This window comes from Phycodurus eques, chromosome 10 (genome assembly GCF_024500275.1).
Source record: "Phycodurus eques isolate BA_2022a chromosome 10, UOR_Pequ_1.1, whole genome shotgun sequence".
In the NCBI taxonomy this organism is placed as follows: domain Eukaryota; kingdom Metazoa; phylum Chordata; class Actinopteri; order Syngnathiformes; family Syngnathidae; genus Phycodurus; species Phycodurus eques.
Window position 1 is genome coordinate 8,935,841 of NC_084534.1, and position 18,807 is coordinate 8,954,647.

The 18,807-nt window shown below is 41.1% G+C and overlaps 1 protein-coding gene and 1 non-coding gene across 5 annotated transcripts in view; one reads left to right on the forward strand and one right to left on the reverse strand.

The window, feature by feature from the left end:
* The window catches only part of fgd5a (FYVE, RhoGEF and PH domain containing 5a), a 44,483-nt gene extending 29,128 nt beyond the window's left edge, over positions 1–15,355 (forward strand). Inside the window, exons 13-21 of one of the 4 annotated variants that reach the window (XM_061687902.1) lie at positions 657–740; positions 838–917; positions 2,959–3,055; positions 6,189–6,326; positions 8,776–8,878; positions 8,975–9,111; positions 11,196–11,324; positions 11,583–11,737; positions 13,778–15,355. In XM_061687902.1, coding sequence (XP_061543886.1) covers positions 657–740; positions 838–917; positions 2,959–3,055; positions 6,189–6,326; positions 8,776–8,878; positions 8,975–9,111; positions 11,196–11,324; positions 11,583–11,737; positions 13,778–13,814 — 960 coding nt within the window. In that variant the 3' untranslated portion in view covers positions 13,815–15,355. The remainder of the gene's footprint in view (positions 1–656; positions 741–837; positions 918–2,958; positions 3,056–6,188; positions 6,327–8,775; positions 8,879–8,974; positions 9,112–11,195; positions 11,325–11,582; positions 11,738–13,777) is intronic. The other 3 variants (XM_061687904.1, XM_061687903.1, XM_061687905.1) reach the window with 3 other exon arrangements.
* On the reverse strand, positions 10,647–10,718 carry trnae-cuc (transfer RNA glutamic acid (anticodon CUC)). The gene has a single exon. It is a non-coding gene; the product is annotated as a tRNA-Glu (tRNA).
* Positions 15,356–18,807: the final 3,452 nt, after the last annotated feature.

The following is an 18,807-nucleotide window of genomic DNA, read 5'->3' on the forward strand; positions in this document are numbered from 1 at the left end:
TGGCCTGTCCCACCCAGCTCTCCTTGACAGTGTAGGTTGAGAATGCTGGGAGAGCAAGGGGAGGCCCGGAGCCCAGCACAGGGTGGAGAATTCCTGGATGCTGTCTTTTATGGCCCCAGCGGATGTTTAGAACGCACATTAGGTGTGACCAATTATGTCATCTATTTTAGGGGGGGAATGAAATACCTCTCATGTACAACACAATGGAGTCTTGGTGTGTTCATGGAACAACAATACTCTGCTCTTCCGTGCAAATAAACGCTTTATTGCCTAATTTTGCTGTGCACTTAGTGTACATGGGAGTTGGGTGCTGCGTCGTTGTACAAGGTTCATTGAGCGCTGGGAAAGGAAATAACTTAATAGATATAAATGTCGCTATGGCCATAAACTGCTTCGCAAAAAACTAAATAAATAAATCAACTTTTGAAAAACAATTAAATTACCAATTGTTTGTGTTGCCTTTTTTTATTGATCTGTGTAGCTTTATCATCATTATTATCTTTATCTTGTGGTGATTGGAAGTACTGCAAAGTTAAAAAGAAGAAGCTTCTCTCAAATTGCCATTGACCAACAGTTCAGTGCATTGGGAAAAAAATATGCATCATATTAAGTTATTCTTAACAAGCTACAGTGTCTCTATTTGTGTCCTCCATCAGATGAATGATATAATGCTGTACACCTACCCGCAACAGGATGGGAAATACAGGCTTAAGAACACGTTATCCCTGTCTGGAATGAAGGTACATTAATTTTTAATGTGCAACACCATGCTAGACAGTTGTTAGCTTCATAGGATAATATTGTTGATTGAACTATTTTCCCTACATGGACACACAGGTGAGCAAACCTGTTCTTGACAACGTATTGAACTGTCTTAAGATCGAGGTGTCTGACATCACCATTACACTCTCTGCCAGGTAAGTAAAACTCACAATCTGACACACAATCCCTGTCAAAAAAAATAATCTGCATTTACAAAGATAATAATGCTGAGTTTTGATTGTCTTGTAACCGTCGTGAGACAGGTTAGTTTTACCCTACTGATGATGCAGTGCCGCAACAGTAATCGCAAATCTACAGTAGAGGAAATCATTATTATCCAAGCGGAATGCAGCCAGCTTTGATGGTCGCTGAGGCAAAAACTCTGGGATTGGAGGAGTTTGGTGAGGCCATGGAAAATAACTTCTGGATGGCTTCGGGGAAATTATGGTCCCCCATCTGTCTCAGGAGGGGGAAGCAGTGCACCATCAACACAGTGTATAGTGGGGACAGGGTGCTGCTGACCTCAACTCGAGTTGACTGATGTGAGTTGGTGGGCCGAATACTTCGAATTCCACCAACTCTGAGGCAGGTTCTCCCATCTCTGGGTCTGAAGACACCAAGGTGATTAAAAAGCTCCTCTGTGGCAGGTCCGCAGGGATGGATGAGCTCCGCCCGGAGTTCCTAAAGGCACTGGATGTTGTGGGGCTGTTTTGGCTGACACACCAGTCCAACATCGCATGGACATCGGGGACAGTGCCTCTGAATTGGCAGACCAGGGTGGTGGCCCCTCTTTTTATGAAGGGAGACCGGAGAGTGTGTTCCAACTATAGGGGGATCACACTGCTTAGCCTCCCTGGTCAGATCTATTCAGCGGTTCTGGAAAGGAGGGTTCATCTGGAAGTCAAACCTCAGATTCAGGAGGAGCATTGTGGTTTTCGTCATCGCCGTGGAACAGTGGACCAACTCTACACCCTCAGCAGAATCCTTAAGTGTGCATGGAATTCGCCCAACCAGTCTACATGTGTTTTTTGGACTTGGAGAAGGCATTTGACTGTGCCCCTCGGGGAGTTCTGTGCGGGGTGCTTCTGATACAGGCTGTGCGGGGTGCTTCTGATACAGGCTGTTCGGTCCCTGTAGACCGGTGTCAGAGTCTGGTTCGCATGGCCGGCAGTAAATCGGATTAATTTCCAGTGAGGGTGGGACTCCGCCTTGGCTGCCCTTTGTCACCGATTCTGTTCATTTCCTTTATGGACAGAATTTCTCGGCGCAGCGCAAGTGTTGTGAGCGTCCGGTTTGGCGACCTCAGCTGTGCGTCTCTGCTTTTTGCAGATGTGGTTATGATGGCTTCATCCAACCATGAGCTTCAACTCTTGCTGGAGCAGTTCGCAGCGGAGTTCGAAGCGGCTGTGATGAATATCAGCACATCCAAATCTGAGGCCATGGTCCCTGGTCGTAAAAGGGTGGCGTGCACTTTCCGGATCAACGAAGAGATCCTGCCCCAAGTGGAGGAGTTCAAGTATCTCGGGGTCTTGTTCACGAATGAGGGAAGAATGGAGCAGGAGATCGACAGGCGGTTCAGTGCAGCATCTGCAGTAACGAGGACTCTGTATCGGTCTGTTGCGGTGAAGAAAAAGCTGAGCAAAAAGGCGAAGCTCTCAATTTACCCATCGATCTATGTTCCTACCCTCACCTATGGTCGTGACCGAAAAAATAAAATGGCAATTACAAGGAGCCAAAAAGCTTCCTCCGCAGGGTGAGACGGTGAGAAGCTTGCTCATCCGGGAGGGGCTCAGACTCAAGTCGCTACTCCTCCACATTGAGGGGAACCAGATGAGGTGGCTCGAGCATCTGATTAGGATGCCACCCGGACACCTCCGTGGTGAGGTGTTCCGGGTGTTCCTCCGTGGTGAGGTGTTCCGGGTACGTCCCACCTGGAAGAGGCCCAGGACACACTGGAGAGACTGTCTCTCGGCTGGCCTGGGAGCGCCTCGGGATCTCCCCGGAAGAGCTGGATGATCGATGTTCCTACCCTCACCTATGGTCGTGACCGAAAAAACAAAATGGCGATTACAAGCGGCCAAAAAGCTTCCTCCGCGGAAGAAAATGGATGAATGAAACAATTATTTCCTGCACTGTACATTACAGAAAACTTCATGACGATAATGTTTTGCCTTTATTTTTTTTGCCTTTTTTCAGCTCAGTTGGAGAGAGGGAGGACTGGTTCCACACATTGAGTCGAGCCATTGCGGACCACGCTGCAGGACTCTGTACATTTGAAGGACCCTGTAATGAGGTGCGACTAAATAAGTTACATGTGATCAGTTACAATAACAATGGTTGTGATGTGATCTAGTTAAAATAATTGATTAACTAACAGCAATCATTCCCTTTTCACTAGTGATAATAAGAGTGACAGTTATATGCATTGGTTTGCCAACAACTGTTAAAATAGGCTACACACTGCAAAATGCAGAACTCTTTTTTTTTTTTTTTTTTAAATTGTTTCCATTTAAATGACAATTTCTCAAATGGCAATGCTAAAAATAGCATAGATGACTAATAGTGTGTCATTTATGATAAAACTTAACAAAGGTGCAGCAACATCCAGTGGAAAAGAATAGAATCACCTTTATTATGTATTGTAGTGCACAATGAAATTGGAATGATAGTCCTTTGTCGTGATACAAAAAAAGTGGAGGTAGACAGCACAGTGTGCTCATGAAAATAATGAAATGATGCACAAAGAGCTGTAGAAGCAATTAAAAAAATAAAAAAATAAAATACAAGTACAAATCCATCCAGCCATCCATTTTCTGTGCCTTTTATCCTCACTAGGGTCTCGAGCGTGCTGGAGCCTATCCCAGCTATCTTCAGGTGGGAGGCGGGGTACACCATGAACTGGTTGCCAGCCAATCGCAGGGCACATAAAAACAAACAACCATTCGCACTAACATTCACACCTACGGCAATTTAGAGCATGAACCTAGCATGCATGTTTTTGGGATGTGGGAGGAAACCGGAGTGCCCGGAGAAAACCCACGCAGGCACGGGGAGAACATGCAAACTCCACACAGGTGAGGCCGGGATTTGAACCCCGGTCCTCAGAACTGTAAAAAGAATTAATTAAATGAAATACTACAAGGGCAGGTGAAAAATATAGTGTTCATATAAACAAACTGATACACTTGTGAGCAATGTTCAGGTACAGTATATTGCACTTATAAACAAGATGGTAATATTGCACTTGTATAATTGTACATGTAAAATAGCACTTTGGGTATTGCACCTGTAACATGTTTTAGAGGTAGCATGGATAGCGAAAAATATATAACTTACGCGAATATAAATACAGTGCCGTGAAAAAGATTTGGCCCCCTTCTTAAATTATTATATTTTTATATACTTTCCCACCTTTAATGTTTAAGATCATCAAACACATGTAAATATCAGACAAAAATAACCCAAGTGAACTTAAAATTTAATTTTTAAATGGTGATTTCATTTATTAAGCGGGAAAAAAACGATTCAGTTACCTGGCCCTGTGTGAAAAAAATAATAGCCCCCTAAACCTAATAACGGGATGGGCCATCCTCAGCAGCAACAGCTGAAATCAAGCGTTTTCTGGAATGGGCAATGAGTCTTTCACATCTCTGTGGAGATATGTTGGCCCACTCTTCCTTGCAGAATTGTTTTAATTCAGCAAAAAGTCGAGGTTTTCGAGTATGAACGGACTTTTTAAGGTCATGCCACTACATTTCAAATCGGTTCAAGTACAGACTTTGACGAGGCCACTCCAAAAAGCTTCATTTTGTTCATTTAGAAGTGGACTTAATGGTGTGTTTTGGATCGCTATCCTGCTGCCGAACCCAAGTGCGCTTCAGCTTGAGGTCACAAACTGATGGCTGAACATTCTCCTTCAGGATTTTCTGTTGAAGAGCAGAATTTATGGTTCCATCAATAACAGCAAGTTATCCAGGTCCTGGAGCAAAGCAGCCCAAGATCATCACACAACCACCACCATGTTTGACTGTTGGTATGATGTTCTTTTTCTGAAATGCAGTGCTACATTTATGCCAGATGTAACGAGACACACTCCTTACAAAAAGCTCGACTATCATCTCGTGAGTCCATATAATATTCTCCCAAAAGTTCATTCATTCATTCAGTTTTTTTTTTTTTTTTTTTGCAAAAGTAAGACGAGCCTTTATGCTCGTTTTGGTCAACAGTGGTTTTTGCCTCGGAACTCTGCCATCGATGCCATTTTTCCCCTGTCTCTTCCTGATTGTTGTGTCATGAACACTGGCCTTAACTGAGGCAAGGGAGGCCTGCAGTTCTTTACAAGTTGTCCTGGGTTCCTTTGTGGGCTCCTGGATGATTCATTGCTCTTCTCTTGGTGTAATCTTTGTAGGCCGGCCACTCCTGGGAAGGCTCACCACTGTTTTCATAATTTCTCCATTTGAGGTTAATGGCTTTTCCTATGGTTCGCTGGAATCGTAAAGCTTTAGAAATGGCTTTGTAACCCTTTCCAGACTGACAGATGTCAATTATTATTTCTTGACTTTTCTTGAATTTCTTTGGATTGTGTCATTTTGTTCCAGCTGTTGCAGATCTTTTGTCCGACTTGATTTTGTCAGACAGGTTCTGTTTAAGTGAATTCTTAATTGAACAGGTCTGGAGGTAATCAGGCTTGGGCGTGATCAGTGACAATTAACCAAAGGTTGTGATTAGCCACAATCAAGTCATGATTTAACATGGGGGATAATTACTTTTTCATACAGGGCCAGGTAACTTTGAATAGTTTTTTTTCGATAATAAATGAAATCACCATTTAAAAACAGCATTTTAAGTTCTCTTTGTTTGATGATCGTAAACATTCAAGTGGGAAAACTATGCAAAATATAAGAATTTGAGAAGGAGGGGCAATACTTTTTTAGGGCACTATATGTAAATATGAGTAATGAGCTTGGGAGTTATTGCAATATACACATAATGTTGGGAAGAATCCAGCCATAGAATCCACATAAAGCGAGTTGCACTGGGGAGAAGTGTGGCGGGGGGGGGTCACATCACACTTGTTCCTATGCAGAATTCTTGGAACTGAATCATGGGGGCACCAAAGCCCAACAACAATATGATGTATGGCCGTGATGGCCTTTTGGCTGTTTGAAAGGTAAACCAATGACTGACGCTGTGGAACAGAAAGTCACAGGTTTATTTCGGCACATTCATTTTTGAATCAATGCTAGGTAGGCAATGCAAAATACATATTAGAAGAAAACTCCACCTTCTGCTTTTTTTTTTTTAACCTGATGAGTGGAAAATACCAGCATCACGATTGAGAAAGGAAAAGCACAATGTTGTCAACTGTTGATGTGTTTTGTTTTTCCAACCGGTGTTTTTCATTCATTCAATTCATGCTCTAATAGGCCCGTGAGAAGTTGTGGATGGCCTTGGGTGAAGCTGCTCCTGTTCTAGTCCCAGTGTCTCAAGTGATGATGTGTATGAACTGCACCTCTGACTTCAGCCTCACTCTTAGACGACACCACTGCAATGCCTGTGGCAAGGTTAGATTTATCGTACAGTAATTTGGTAATAACCCCTTATGGACGATGTTGCTCATGTCCAAACAATTTTATTTCCCAAAGGCCACATACACTGTACAGAACAAGAGAACGATGTCAGGACCATTTTGACATTCTTCACTTTTAATTTATTTAACACACTTAAACCAATCCATATTTGTAAAGATATGTTAAGCAAATACTGTATACACAGTATTATTCTTGTACATATATTTATCAAAGGAAACAGCAAGATGATAAAGCAAAAATCAAATCCAGCAGCCCTGTGTTCAGGGCTGGACTGGAGCAAAGAAAATACAAAATTAAAAAATAATCAGCTTTGACAGGCACCTCATAATTAGCGGACAACTGCTGACCAGTAATTTACTTTATGTACAGTACGTGTTCTTCGAAAGATTGTATTTTACTATTATCGCAAACACAACTCTTATTATTTTTGGTATATATGTTATTTATTAAGTATACAGGATGGATATACTCTTTCATCTCTTTCCTCAACTCAAACTCAGCAGCCTGAGCTGACTACACAGGACGAGAAAGAGAGGTTATGATAATTTACAAAGTGGTCAATTTACATCCATCCATCCATCCATCCATTTTCTGAGCCGCTTCTCCTCACTAGGGTCGCGGGCGTGCTGGAGCCTATCCCAGCTGTCATCGGGCAGGAGGCGGGGTACACCCTGAACTGGTTGCCAGCCAATCGCAGGGCACATACAAACAAACAACCATTCGCACTCACAGTCACACCTACGGGCAATTTTTAGAGTCTCCAATCAATGCATGTTTTTGGGATGTGGGAGGAAACCGGAGTGCCCGTAGAAAACCCACGCAGGCACGGGGAGAACATGCAAACTCCACACAGCCGGGACCGGGGATTGAACCCGGGTCCTCAGAACTGTGAGGCTGACGCTCTAACCAGTCGTCCACCGTGCCGCCGGTCAATTTACAATTTCATTTAAAAAGATAAAAATTAGGATATTTGGAACTTTGTGGCAAAACTGCACAACATTCTTACCCATTAAAACTCTAACCCACTAATTGCTATTCCATCTTATTTCATTGGGTTCTATCTATTCAGCTATATTCAAGATGTTAAGGTTACAATTTTATTTTTGATAATAATCAGAGAAGGCTCATAGTCATGTATAACATCAACCAAGATAACCAAAAAGAAAGGGCTGGAGTTGACTTCAGGCATGCTTATAACTAAATAAATAATGGCAGCATCATATTAAAACAAAAAACAAAAAATCATAATAATCACTTTTTGCCTTTAGGCTTATTATAAATTTAAAGTATATCATTACTTTAGAAGTCTATCAAATAACCATCGTGTAAAGCAAATTTTATAAAATAAAAAAAAAAATTATAAAATAAAATATACCTCAGGAGGTTCAACTATACGTTTTGATCCAACATATCATACACATATAGTACATACACAGTACATGTATAGTTCAACCTCCTAATGTATATTCTGTTTTTAATAATTTATCATCAACATCCTAAATATCAGAAGTTGAGTGTCTATGTTAACGCCACCACTTTTTTTCTCTCTGTTTAGTTCCAGTGATTCTTTTATTCCCTTGACTGAAAAAAATAATATATATGTATATGTGTGTGTATATATATATATATATATATATATATATATGTGTGTTTTTTTTTAAACTATAAGCACTGTTTGAATTGGAAAGCTTTAATTTATCATTTATTTCACCTACGTGAGTGGTTTTTAAAACATGTTTAACCACAGCAAACACACATTTGACCTAAATATCTAAAATGAACCCTTGCTCCTCATCCAACACTTTTCAGCACTGACCATTGGCCATTCAGAATCACATCTCCACATTCAGAACCTAAACAAGAGCAATCTGTACTAGGCTGACCTTGGCACAGAGTAGAAAGTGGTGCAAACAATTGCGATTCATACTATTTGCTTCGGTAACTGAATTATCTTTAGTCCTGTGTCATGAATAGCAATTTTGTGACTATTTTAGTTGTATTTATATATATTTTTTTCATATATCTTTTTCTGACAGAATAAGTAAGGAAGAAATCTTGTCTTTATGGGTTTTTTAATGCAAAAGCTATTTGCATGATAGAAACAAAAAGACAGAGGGAGAAAGAAGAAGCAGAAAGAAGATGCCGAGGAGAGCGAGGGAGAGATGGCTAGCTTGACATTTTAGAGAAGTTACACCAGAGTTATGGAACAATAAAATAATACATTATGTGAATATAGGTAATTTTGCCAACTCAAGACTAAGTACTGTAGTGCAATTGCCCCCAGGCAGTAGTTTTGACAACCCTGCTTTAGGTGATACTATGTTTCTTCAGACTTTTTGACGACTGTTTGTTGCAATTATTCATTCATCTAATTTCAAATGGCTCATAATGTGGACACGTTCTTTGTATTCTGGCCCTGCAGGTAGTGTGCCGAGCTTGTTCCAGGAATAGATATCCGCTCAAGTACCTCAAAGACAGGGTCGTCAAAGTGTGTGACCACTGCTATAACGAGCTCAGGAAAAGAGGTGAAGCTTGCATACTGTATACGTGCATGTAGAGGTGTACTAGAAATCTGTTTGAAGTTCTTTCAAATTTACAGTATATTAATTGTGTGATTATAGGTGGCAGTTTGTCAGGGGCCTGCGGCAACTCTAGTCCGCCGACTCACCGGGCCAGTCGTCCCCTCTCTGCTGTCTTCCAAAGTTTACAGACGCCGAGTCTTTGGAAGAGTAGGAAGAGTATATCATCCCTCAATCAGGTGTGTTACATTTGTGCAGGTTATAGTGATATTTAGCTATCCATCTTCTATATGATTTGTCCTCATAGTCACGATGAGCTGGAAAATAGGGGCTTTCCCACCGCAGGAACCTTTGCAGGAACTTCCCTAGCTACCCCGGTAGCTTGAGTTGCCCATGTGTCCCCACCGAAAAAAACTACCAGGGTACGCTATGTGCAGCGAGGGTCTTCCTAGAGCTACCAGGAACTCTTTGATGGGGTGCGCTGTGCTGACGAACGCTGATTGGTTGACAGACCTCTGTAGGCGTTTACTTTTTCGGGGCCACCATTATGCGGGGTTATGCAAGGCCTGAAATAAAAGGGTTAAAATACATTGAAAAGCATAACTTTGACTCACCAATCAAGCCTGGAGCTGGCGGACCTCGTCACGGGATGGCGGCAAGGTCCGCCACCGCTGGCCCACTCGGTTCCGTTAAGGAGCGGCTGACCGAGCCCCAGGGGGTGTGTGCGTCTTCCTCGGCCGGGCCAGAGGAGACGAACACCGGCGTCAGGCTGGCCAGCGGGGACGCTCTGATGGGCCAATCCAGTCAGTCGCTGGGGAAAATAAAATAAAAAAACCTTGCCTTCACAAATAAATATTTGTAATGTACAGTCTGTTTTTGTTTTGTCTCTCAAACACATTTACAGATACCAAAATACTTCACACTGCTGTATTTAAAAACTAACTAAGTGTTGTCCATGAAGTCACGTATTTTTTATTTAATTATCAAAGTTTATCCAGGTAAGGTATTTGCAATGCCAATCTGGCTGCAGACAGCACAGTAAAACAAAGCAAAATAGAAGCAAATACATATACAAACTGTACAAAGTGAGATAGTAAAAAAATTTAATATTGCATTACATCACAGTGCATGGTGAATGAAAGGTCCTTAAAAGACGTGAGCGAATGTTCTCTAAAGCTGGGGAACTTGAATGAATGTAGTCGCCTGAATGCCAAGACATTGGCAAAACTTGTCTTTTTGAATATACAAATAAATGTAGAAGCCTGCAGATGACTACAGATGTGATTTATTGTTTTCAAATTTGTAGTGGAACTGTGAAAGGCTTCAGGCTCATGTCCCTGTTGCATTTTCCAGCTGATAAATCACAAGCTTCTGTTGCACAATCTATTTAAGTATGTCATCTCAATAAAACAGAAGAAATATATTCGAATTTATTTAAATGTACCTGCATATAATAAAAGTCCCTACCTCAAAGACTGTCCGCAGCCAGGTTGGCATTGCAAATACGAATCAGTTTTCAATTGCCCTGCCTGGTTAAAGGGTTACGTTTTAAAGGTATAAGAAATATTTGAAATTTAGATATAAACTGAAAGTTTGAAATACCAGCATTTTAAATCCAGTAGGTGTCAGTAATGAGCAACATCATTAACAATGCAGTGAGTAATGAGCAACATGAGCCACAGGAACCTTTAGCTACCAGAAGCTCAGAGTTCCTGGGTGGCCCCTAATAGCCCAGCAGAATTTGGGTTTTGAAGCATACTTAAAGAAAACAACGTTCCCTGACCGGGAATCGAACCCGGGCCGCGGCGGTGAGAGCGCCGAATCCTAACCACTAGACCACCAGGGACTTATTATACACTGCTTCTTGTTATGATTCTAAGAATGCGTGCAGAGTGCATGATACTGCCAGCAGAGGTCACTGAGTTACTATCTGTTTTTTTTGTTGTTGAGCGCACAACACAAAAATGTCAACAACAACAACAAAAAATATACACACTACACTGAAATAATGTTGATCCCGTCTCAATTTGCTCACAAATGTACTTACTCACTGTGAACTCTTGTTGTTTCGTTAAACACCAAGCCGATATTGTATACTCGCAGGGATAAACGATGACTCACGGCAATAATGAATAATAAATTTCAGACCAATTAAGTGAAATTGGGTAATTTCCCACAGCCCATTCACTGTGGTTGGGGATGACTGACCTACAGGACGGCAGATCATGATCCTATAATAAAAATGTTGACAGTTTAACTATTTTGCATGTCTTTACAACAGTCAACTGCACTATTATGTTTTACCTTGCCTCTGTATTAACAGTTGACTCTTGGGGTGGAGGGCTCCACCATGAGCGGTGTCTTACAGCGGCGAAAGAAGAGCAAGAGGAAATGGAAGCGGCTATGGTTCCTCCTCAAAGACAAGGTGCTCTACACCTTCACAGCCTGTGAGGTGAGGGGGCACAGAGTCTCCCACACCGCAACCCCCCCAACACATCACACACACACACACAAACCTATGACCACTCATTCGCAAGCCCTCGTCTCCATCAATTGAATGTATTTGTTTCTGCATTTCTCAAGCTTTCCTGCTGGCCACTCTGACTTTTTAAGGGACTCTCTTCTCTTTGCCCTCACTGTTCTTTCTACAACTTGTCATTTGAATATGTTTTTATGTTGATTTCACTTACACCCTTGGACATCTCTTCAGGATAAAGTGGCTTCCGAGAGTCTACCTCTACAAGGCTTCACCGTCAAGCTGACTGAGAGGCCCGAGGGAGATGAGAGTAGCAACGTGTTCCATCTCTACCACAAGAAAACCCTGTACTACACCTTCAGGGCTGATGATCATCACACAGCACGCAGGTCAGCGTTTACTCCTCTTCCTGACATGGCTTTGTACCTTGATACTGGAGATGTGGCACATCAATCAAAAGAATCAAACCTGGCAGGGCTACTAACCTATCATATATCATGACAACTGGACCATGCAGCAAGTGGGGGCTTATGGATGTGATGAAAAGTGTGAGTCATTGTGGGCTTGGAGGGTAAACTGCCCTGTCCATCTGAAAAACATGACACAGTGCACTTTCCTCATCTTTTCTTAATGGTTGAATTAACCCTAACCCATGTGAGCCACTGCCCGCTATGCAAGAAATATGTTTCCATTAGACATTCATTCATTCATTCATTCATCTTCCGTTCCGCTTATCCTCACTAGGATTGCGGGCGTGCTGGAGCCACATCCCCCAAAACATGCTTCTTGGGATAATTGAAAATCCAAAATCATCTATAGATGTGAATGGGAGTGTGAGTAATTTGTTTATATGTGCCTTGCGATTAGCTGCGGACCAGTCCAGGTTGTACCCCACCTCTTGCCCGACGTCGGCGCCCCTATGGGAACAAGCAGTATAGAAAATGGATGACTGGATTACCTAACAATATTGTCGAAGCACCTTTGCTTTTTGTGCATCATTTGGTTTGGTATGGAAAATCTTGCTGACATAGACCTGGCATTTAACAGGATGTGTAGACTGGTTGTTCTACATGAAGTATAGCACTCCCGGTCAGGCGCGTGCATACATGACACAAACTGGTGTTGAAGCATCTGCCCTTTTGCCCTGGTTGAAAAAAGTGCCCTTTTTGCTGGAGCCCATATTTTTCTTCATCCGTCCATTTACCCATTTTCCATACCGCTTATCCTCAGTAGAGTCGCAGGTTTTTTCTTCATTTATACATTCAAAACAATGTTTTTATTTTTATTTTATTTTTCCAATTGAGTTGCACAGGTTATAGGTTAACTACTAAATTGGAAAAGGTTTGAAAAGGATTCATCTTAATCTCATTTTGTATATCACAAAAACCTGGCATTTGATCAGGGGTGTGTAGACTTTTTATACCCTCTGGAGGTTCCCTTCACCTCCTTTGTTAATAGTTGTATTATTGACTGTGTTCATTGTATTAAAATAAATAAATGCATAATCCATATAATACTGTTTTTTTTTTTTTTTAAATTGGATGAATAATTAGGTGGGCACGGTGGACGACTGGTTAGAGCGTCAGCCTCACAGTTCTGAGGACCCGGGTTCAATCCCCGACCCCGCCTGTGTGGAGTTTGCATGTTCTCCCCGTGCCTGCGTGGGTTTTCTCCGGGCACTCCGGTTTCCTCCCACATCCCAAAAAACATGCGTTAATTGGAGACTCTAAATTGCCCATAGGCGTGACTGTGAGTGCGAATGGTTGTTTGTTTGTATGTGCCCTGCGATTGGCTGGCAACCAGTTCAGGGTGTCCCCCGCCTCCTGCCCGATGACAGCTGGGATAGGCTCCAGCACGCCCGCGACCCTAGTGAGGAGAAGCGGCTCAGAAAATGGATGGATGGATGGATGAATAATTAGGTCTAAAATGTATGCCCCTGGTCCCTATTCAGATATTTTCAAATGTACCAATTTAAGCTCTCAGGTAGCCCATCCCCGAAGTTAGACAAGAGGCCTAAGTTAAAAGATTGGCTATAAAGAGTTGTAGTTGTAGTTGTAGCTGCCTTGAATACATCAAAGAAGGGTCAAATCTACACACTGTATGTACTATGCTGCAGTCCAAAAATGCACAGCACGCAGCAGCACACTGCAATCCCGTGTTCTTTAAAATAATCTGGACTCTGACCTTCCTGTGGAGAGTTTCCACCCTCAACCCGTGCTCATGTGGGTTCCTTCCGAGTACTTTGGCTTTTTTCGCGACCCGGACTAAAACAATTTTAACTGCTCTTTTTTTCCCCCCAAATCAGAATCAGCTTTATTGGCCAAGTATGTTATAAGACACAAAAGGAATTTGGCATTTTCACAAAATAATTGTTCATCTTTGCATTTCTAGTCTCAAAGTGTCTTATTTTCCACCTTTTTTTGTTCCAGATGGGTCAACGCCATTGAGGAGGCTACAGTTTTATAGCACCAGCTCAATGTAAAAACAAACCATTCTGACAATGGACAGTCAATGGAACCTGATGTAGTTATGTATCATTTTAGCACAGACACTCCATCCATATCTAAATCAGCACCTCCCTGTCGCAAATTTTTTTTTTATCTCAACAGACTACCCACAGCTACGACTGCCACATGATAAGGGGGTAAAAGTGGGGGATCCAATATCTTGCTCAGCATGTGATCCAACGCACACCATTTTTTTTTTCTCGGTGCGCCAAGCCTGCACATGAGCGTCCACTCTTCAGAAGAAGCTCGGACAACATAACATTTTATTTTGTTCACATTTTGTCATTTGAGAGCCAAAACAGTTTTCTCTCCGTCCGGTAAACGTTCCAGATGGATTATATTTTTCTACCTTTGAAAGTGATTAGCCACTGGATTTTGGATTGCATTGTGTTCTGGATCCTGGCTCCAGTTATGAATGTACTGGGATGTCACGGACACACATACACACACAGACACAGACGCATCATTGTTGGCAGCAGCTAAAACAAAAAGAGGGGAGCCATTTCACCATTGTCAAGTAAAGTTTATTCTGAGTATATATTGTGAAGTATACATCTGTAATAGTTCTGTAATAATGAACATGTTTTGCATTTGTAGGTTTTTGAAATTAAGGAAACTGTTTCTTAAGTGCCAGTTTATTTCCTCCTGTTGCATTCAGTGCAATTTGCATTGAATTATTTTTGTGCCTGATATTGAACTACAATTGTTACAATGTTAGTCAACACTGTACTAGTTTTATGTCAACAGAAGAAGTGTGCGTTTATATTTGCTTTTATAGATTCCAACTGTTTAGTATTTTGAAAGTGTTCACTCACCGCCCGGGTAACTTAAGAATATATAGTTGTGCCATTTTAGTGCTCTAAATATATTGCCGGTTGAAATCTTACTTGATTTACGTGACAGAAAATGCTGATTTTAAATATTCAAAATCTGAAGCTTCACACTTTCTCAAAGTTCAAACGTTGATCATTTTCTTCTATAGAGAAAATTATATCTGTTAATGCAGTATTTCTAAAAAAACAACAACACACATTTATGCGTCACATACTATACGTATATGTACAGCCCTTTTAAACAGATAATTTTGGCAACAATTTATAATCTAAACACACTGTAATGTAGTAATAGGGAGACAGGATCATTATAGCGCTTTGTGAATGCAGAGCATTTGTTTAGTCAACAGTTATACATAATCAAGAAAAACATCACGTTTTGAAGATGTATTCATCCCATCCAACATCCGTAGGCTTATTGATGAATATGTAGTTGCTTAAAAAACATTAGATTGTGTTCTAAACTATTTATTATGTATGAGTACAACTTCAAAGAAAACTGGAGTCCAAGTGAAGTGTTACCATGACATCTAAAGCTCACATGTTCTTTTCTGCTTTTCAATTGTTCTCTTTTGCCAGACCTTAAGTGTTCCATGAGATTGTACCTCTTGCATACAGTGCATTGTAAATGTAAATGAATATGTATATAGATGCATATGAAAATAAACAATCTGGAAAATATGCAATGCTCTTTATTTGCCTGTCTTTATTCATACAGGTCCATATTTGTGCATAACCCACAAAGGATCTGGTTATTTATTCATTGAGATACAATGTTGAGGCTTATCGGTCAGAAGTGAGTTATTAACTTGACAGTGCACAATGCTAAATGTTTGAGTTGGACTTATTTGTAGAGGTGGGAGTGAGTCACATATGTGCAAGTCTTAACTTTCAATTTTCAAGCCAGTCCCAAGTTACAGTGGCAAAAAGTCGCTTATGTTTGACTTGCAAACTTTGCATGTTGGTCTTCTCTTTACCCCCATTTAATCCAAAACTTATTATCCTTGAATTCAAATGTAGCCTATTTATTTTCGGAGCTCTCTTCATGGTAGTTGCTCCGTGAGGTGGCCTCAGCACTCCACAGCATACTGGTGGCCGAGGTTGCCACGTTTGCAGCTCCGTGATTGTTGGATTCATATCTAATTTATCCAGCAGAGGGCAGCATACCCACAAAGTCGACTTAAAATGACGTTGGGGAAATTAAAAACTCTTTATTTGCCCAAAGACCAATTTGAAATCGGGAATGAATGCTGCCAATCCATATGAGGCATGCGATGTGTTTTTGCATATATGCAGTTTAGTCCAATAGCATTAGTTGTTTGTATCGGTCTGCTGCAATAACAGTGTTTAGAAGAGATGATTAATAAGAAATGAACAATGAGTTTTATTTTCATGTAACTGGGCTTCAGAACAGACTGCCCACTAAATCGCTAGGAATCTGTCACGGTTTTAAGTCACTTGGTCCTTGTGCTATTTACAGTTTGTTTTATAACGAATTACATTCTCGTGATAACATCTCAAAGCATTTTAGCTATGAGACGATGGAAATTTCCCTGACGCCATCTTGCATGAGCCTGTGTCATGTCGATCAACAGGTACAGTCGCTTACCTGTCTTATAAAATGTCCATCATTATGTAAGCTAAAGCAGCGTATGTGTTTTGTGTGTCTGCCGCTGTTAAATCCACTAAGTGCAGTCATTTCATCCGGTCATGTTAACCGGGACATATTATGTCAAATTGACTTTTTAATGACTTGTATACAAATAGTCGGTTCTCTGTCGTGCCTGCCCACCCATCAAGTGTGAAATTAAACAACCACAATAAATCTTTCGTTATCATGATCCAGTTTGTGAAAATGTGTTTGTGAGCAAGTCATCCTTTTCTTCTGCCCCACTGTTATGTAACCATAAAGCGAGAACCTCGGCGCTACGCCCATGACATGATCAGCTAAGATAGGTGAAGATGCACAACCACTTTCAAGCAACGGCAGAACTACACTATGAAACATTATCATCATACAGAAGCACCATCATGTAGAAAAATCCACATCCCATACAGGTGTGACACCCCTGCTGTCATGTCAAAGCCAAAAGGTAAGCAGAGCTGCATTACGTTTTGTTGGACGGACAGTGTTAGTGTTAGCTAACAACATTAGCTTCGGATAAGCGGCGCTTACGTGATTTTTCTGTGATGTTGTTGACATGGAGGCCGTGGTTGGTGTTTGTGTTTGAGGATGCGGCACATACATACAGTACGTGTAGTTTATGAAATGCTGCCTCGAGGAGAAAAAATGCTTTTATTGTCTTTTTTTCTCCTCAGCACTCTGGCCTCTGCTCCTGCAAGTAGCAGTCACTTTGGGACTCGCCATTGCTCCTTGCATGAGACAGGGCCAGCCCCTCAAAACAGGGTGATTTCAGCAAGACAACAAATTGGATGTCATACGGACAACTGTGAACTGTTTTAAATTGTAATATATATATATATATATATATATATATTGTCTTCTTTAAATCCCTCTGACCAAAGTGCTGAACAATCCAAAATCACTCTATGGAGACAAAAAAACATTTGTGGCTAAGGTCAACTAAACTGAGCAAGGAATGAATCAATTCATGAAAAGATTTCATTCTGTACATTCATGCAAAAGATTCGTTCGTTTGAATGAATCTTTTGCGAAGGGCGCAACACGAGCCAGTACGGTTTGCAATCAATGCTTATTTCCCTGTCAGAGCCAGACTGCTGGGTAACAAAACCCAGCTCTAATGAGTTAATTATCTATAGCAAAGAGTTCCTTAGAGACACGCAGCCTGGGACGGAGACCATGAAAACCGCTATTAATATTTAAAGGAATAGAAAGATCACTAAACATGTTGGCCTTTTTACTTTTGCGACATCTGCAATATTAATGACAGGGGATTAACTAGAAGAGAGCACTTTCCGAACTGAAGAGAATGTATTTAATTAAGCGCCTTTTGGCACAGCAAAAGAGGCATTTATAATTAGCAATGATACAAATCAAATAATTAGCAATGATACAAATCTGTCGAATAGGGAGATAGTTGCCCTAATTTTGTGATTCCAAGAGTGTCTCTGACCCAATAGTGCATTAGTTTGGTGGATCCCACCGGTAACAAGCATACAACTCATGAGTTTGTCTTTGACAATCGGGACAATCGTGTGTAATTAATACACTTCGGTCCAAGTCTAAAAACTGAACAAACTGACCATGGCAATTAAACCAGTGCTAAAAGCAGCCCCAGACAGACTGAGCCAAGTGGACAGGAGCATAAAAACACCCTGACTGAGAACAAAGGCCGAAGAGTTGCTAGTGGAGAGAGACACTAAGGGCTAACAGACTCCAATAATCCTACTTTGAATATAACAACTTCAAGGACAACAATACTTGCATTCCTAGCTCCTTACTGACCAGAAGAAAAAAGGCCTGATTCGGCATGTACACCAATTTGCTCCGCAAGCAACTCTCTGCCTCTATCCTCAGTTGGTGTGTTTTCCTGTGTGGGTGGCGCTCATTGCCAGCAACGTCAATTGTAATATTTGTTCCAATGGAATTCTATTCCCATCCCTCTATTTTCCTCTTCATTTCATAGCATTTCTCTCGGCTGCACTCCTTCGGGTCAGTGTATGTTCGATTTTTATTAAATTTTTTTGTCAAATCAGATTTCAGCCAACTGTGTTACCATGTAGGTCTAATCTGCCCAGGGCCTTCAGAATCAGTAGTGCTGGACCATGTAATTTAAATTATATTAGCAATCCGACTGCTTCTTTAACCAGTCAGCTTTCCAATGTATCCTCAAGGGACAAGACGGGCCCTTGATGTTTTCAGAATTTCTCCGTGCTTTGATTGGTTGGTCCAAGAACAGCCAACATTGACCAGCAAAAAGGGCTGTGGCAATCTGCAGACATTTAATAATCATTAATATAATAATATTATAATAATATAAAAATATAATAATCATCTGTCATGCTTGTCTTTGGTTGAATCACTTTGACCATATTACTCAGTTGGGAGTTGAACTGATTACTAAGATTGTTAATTATATATATATATATATATATATATATTATATATATAATATAATAATTGTCAATAAAGGTTAT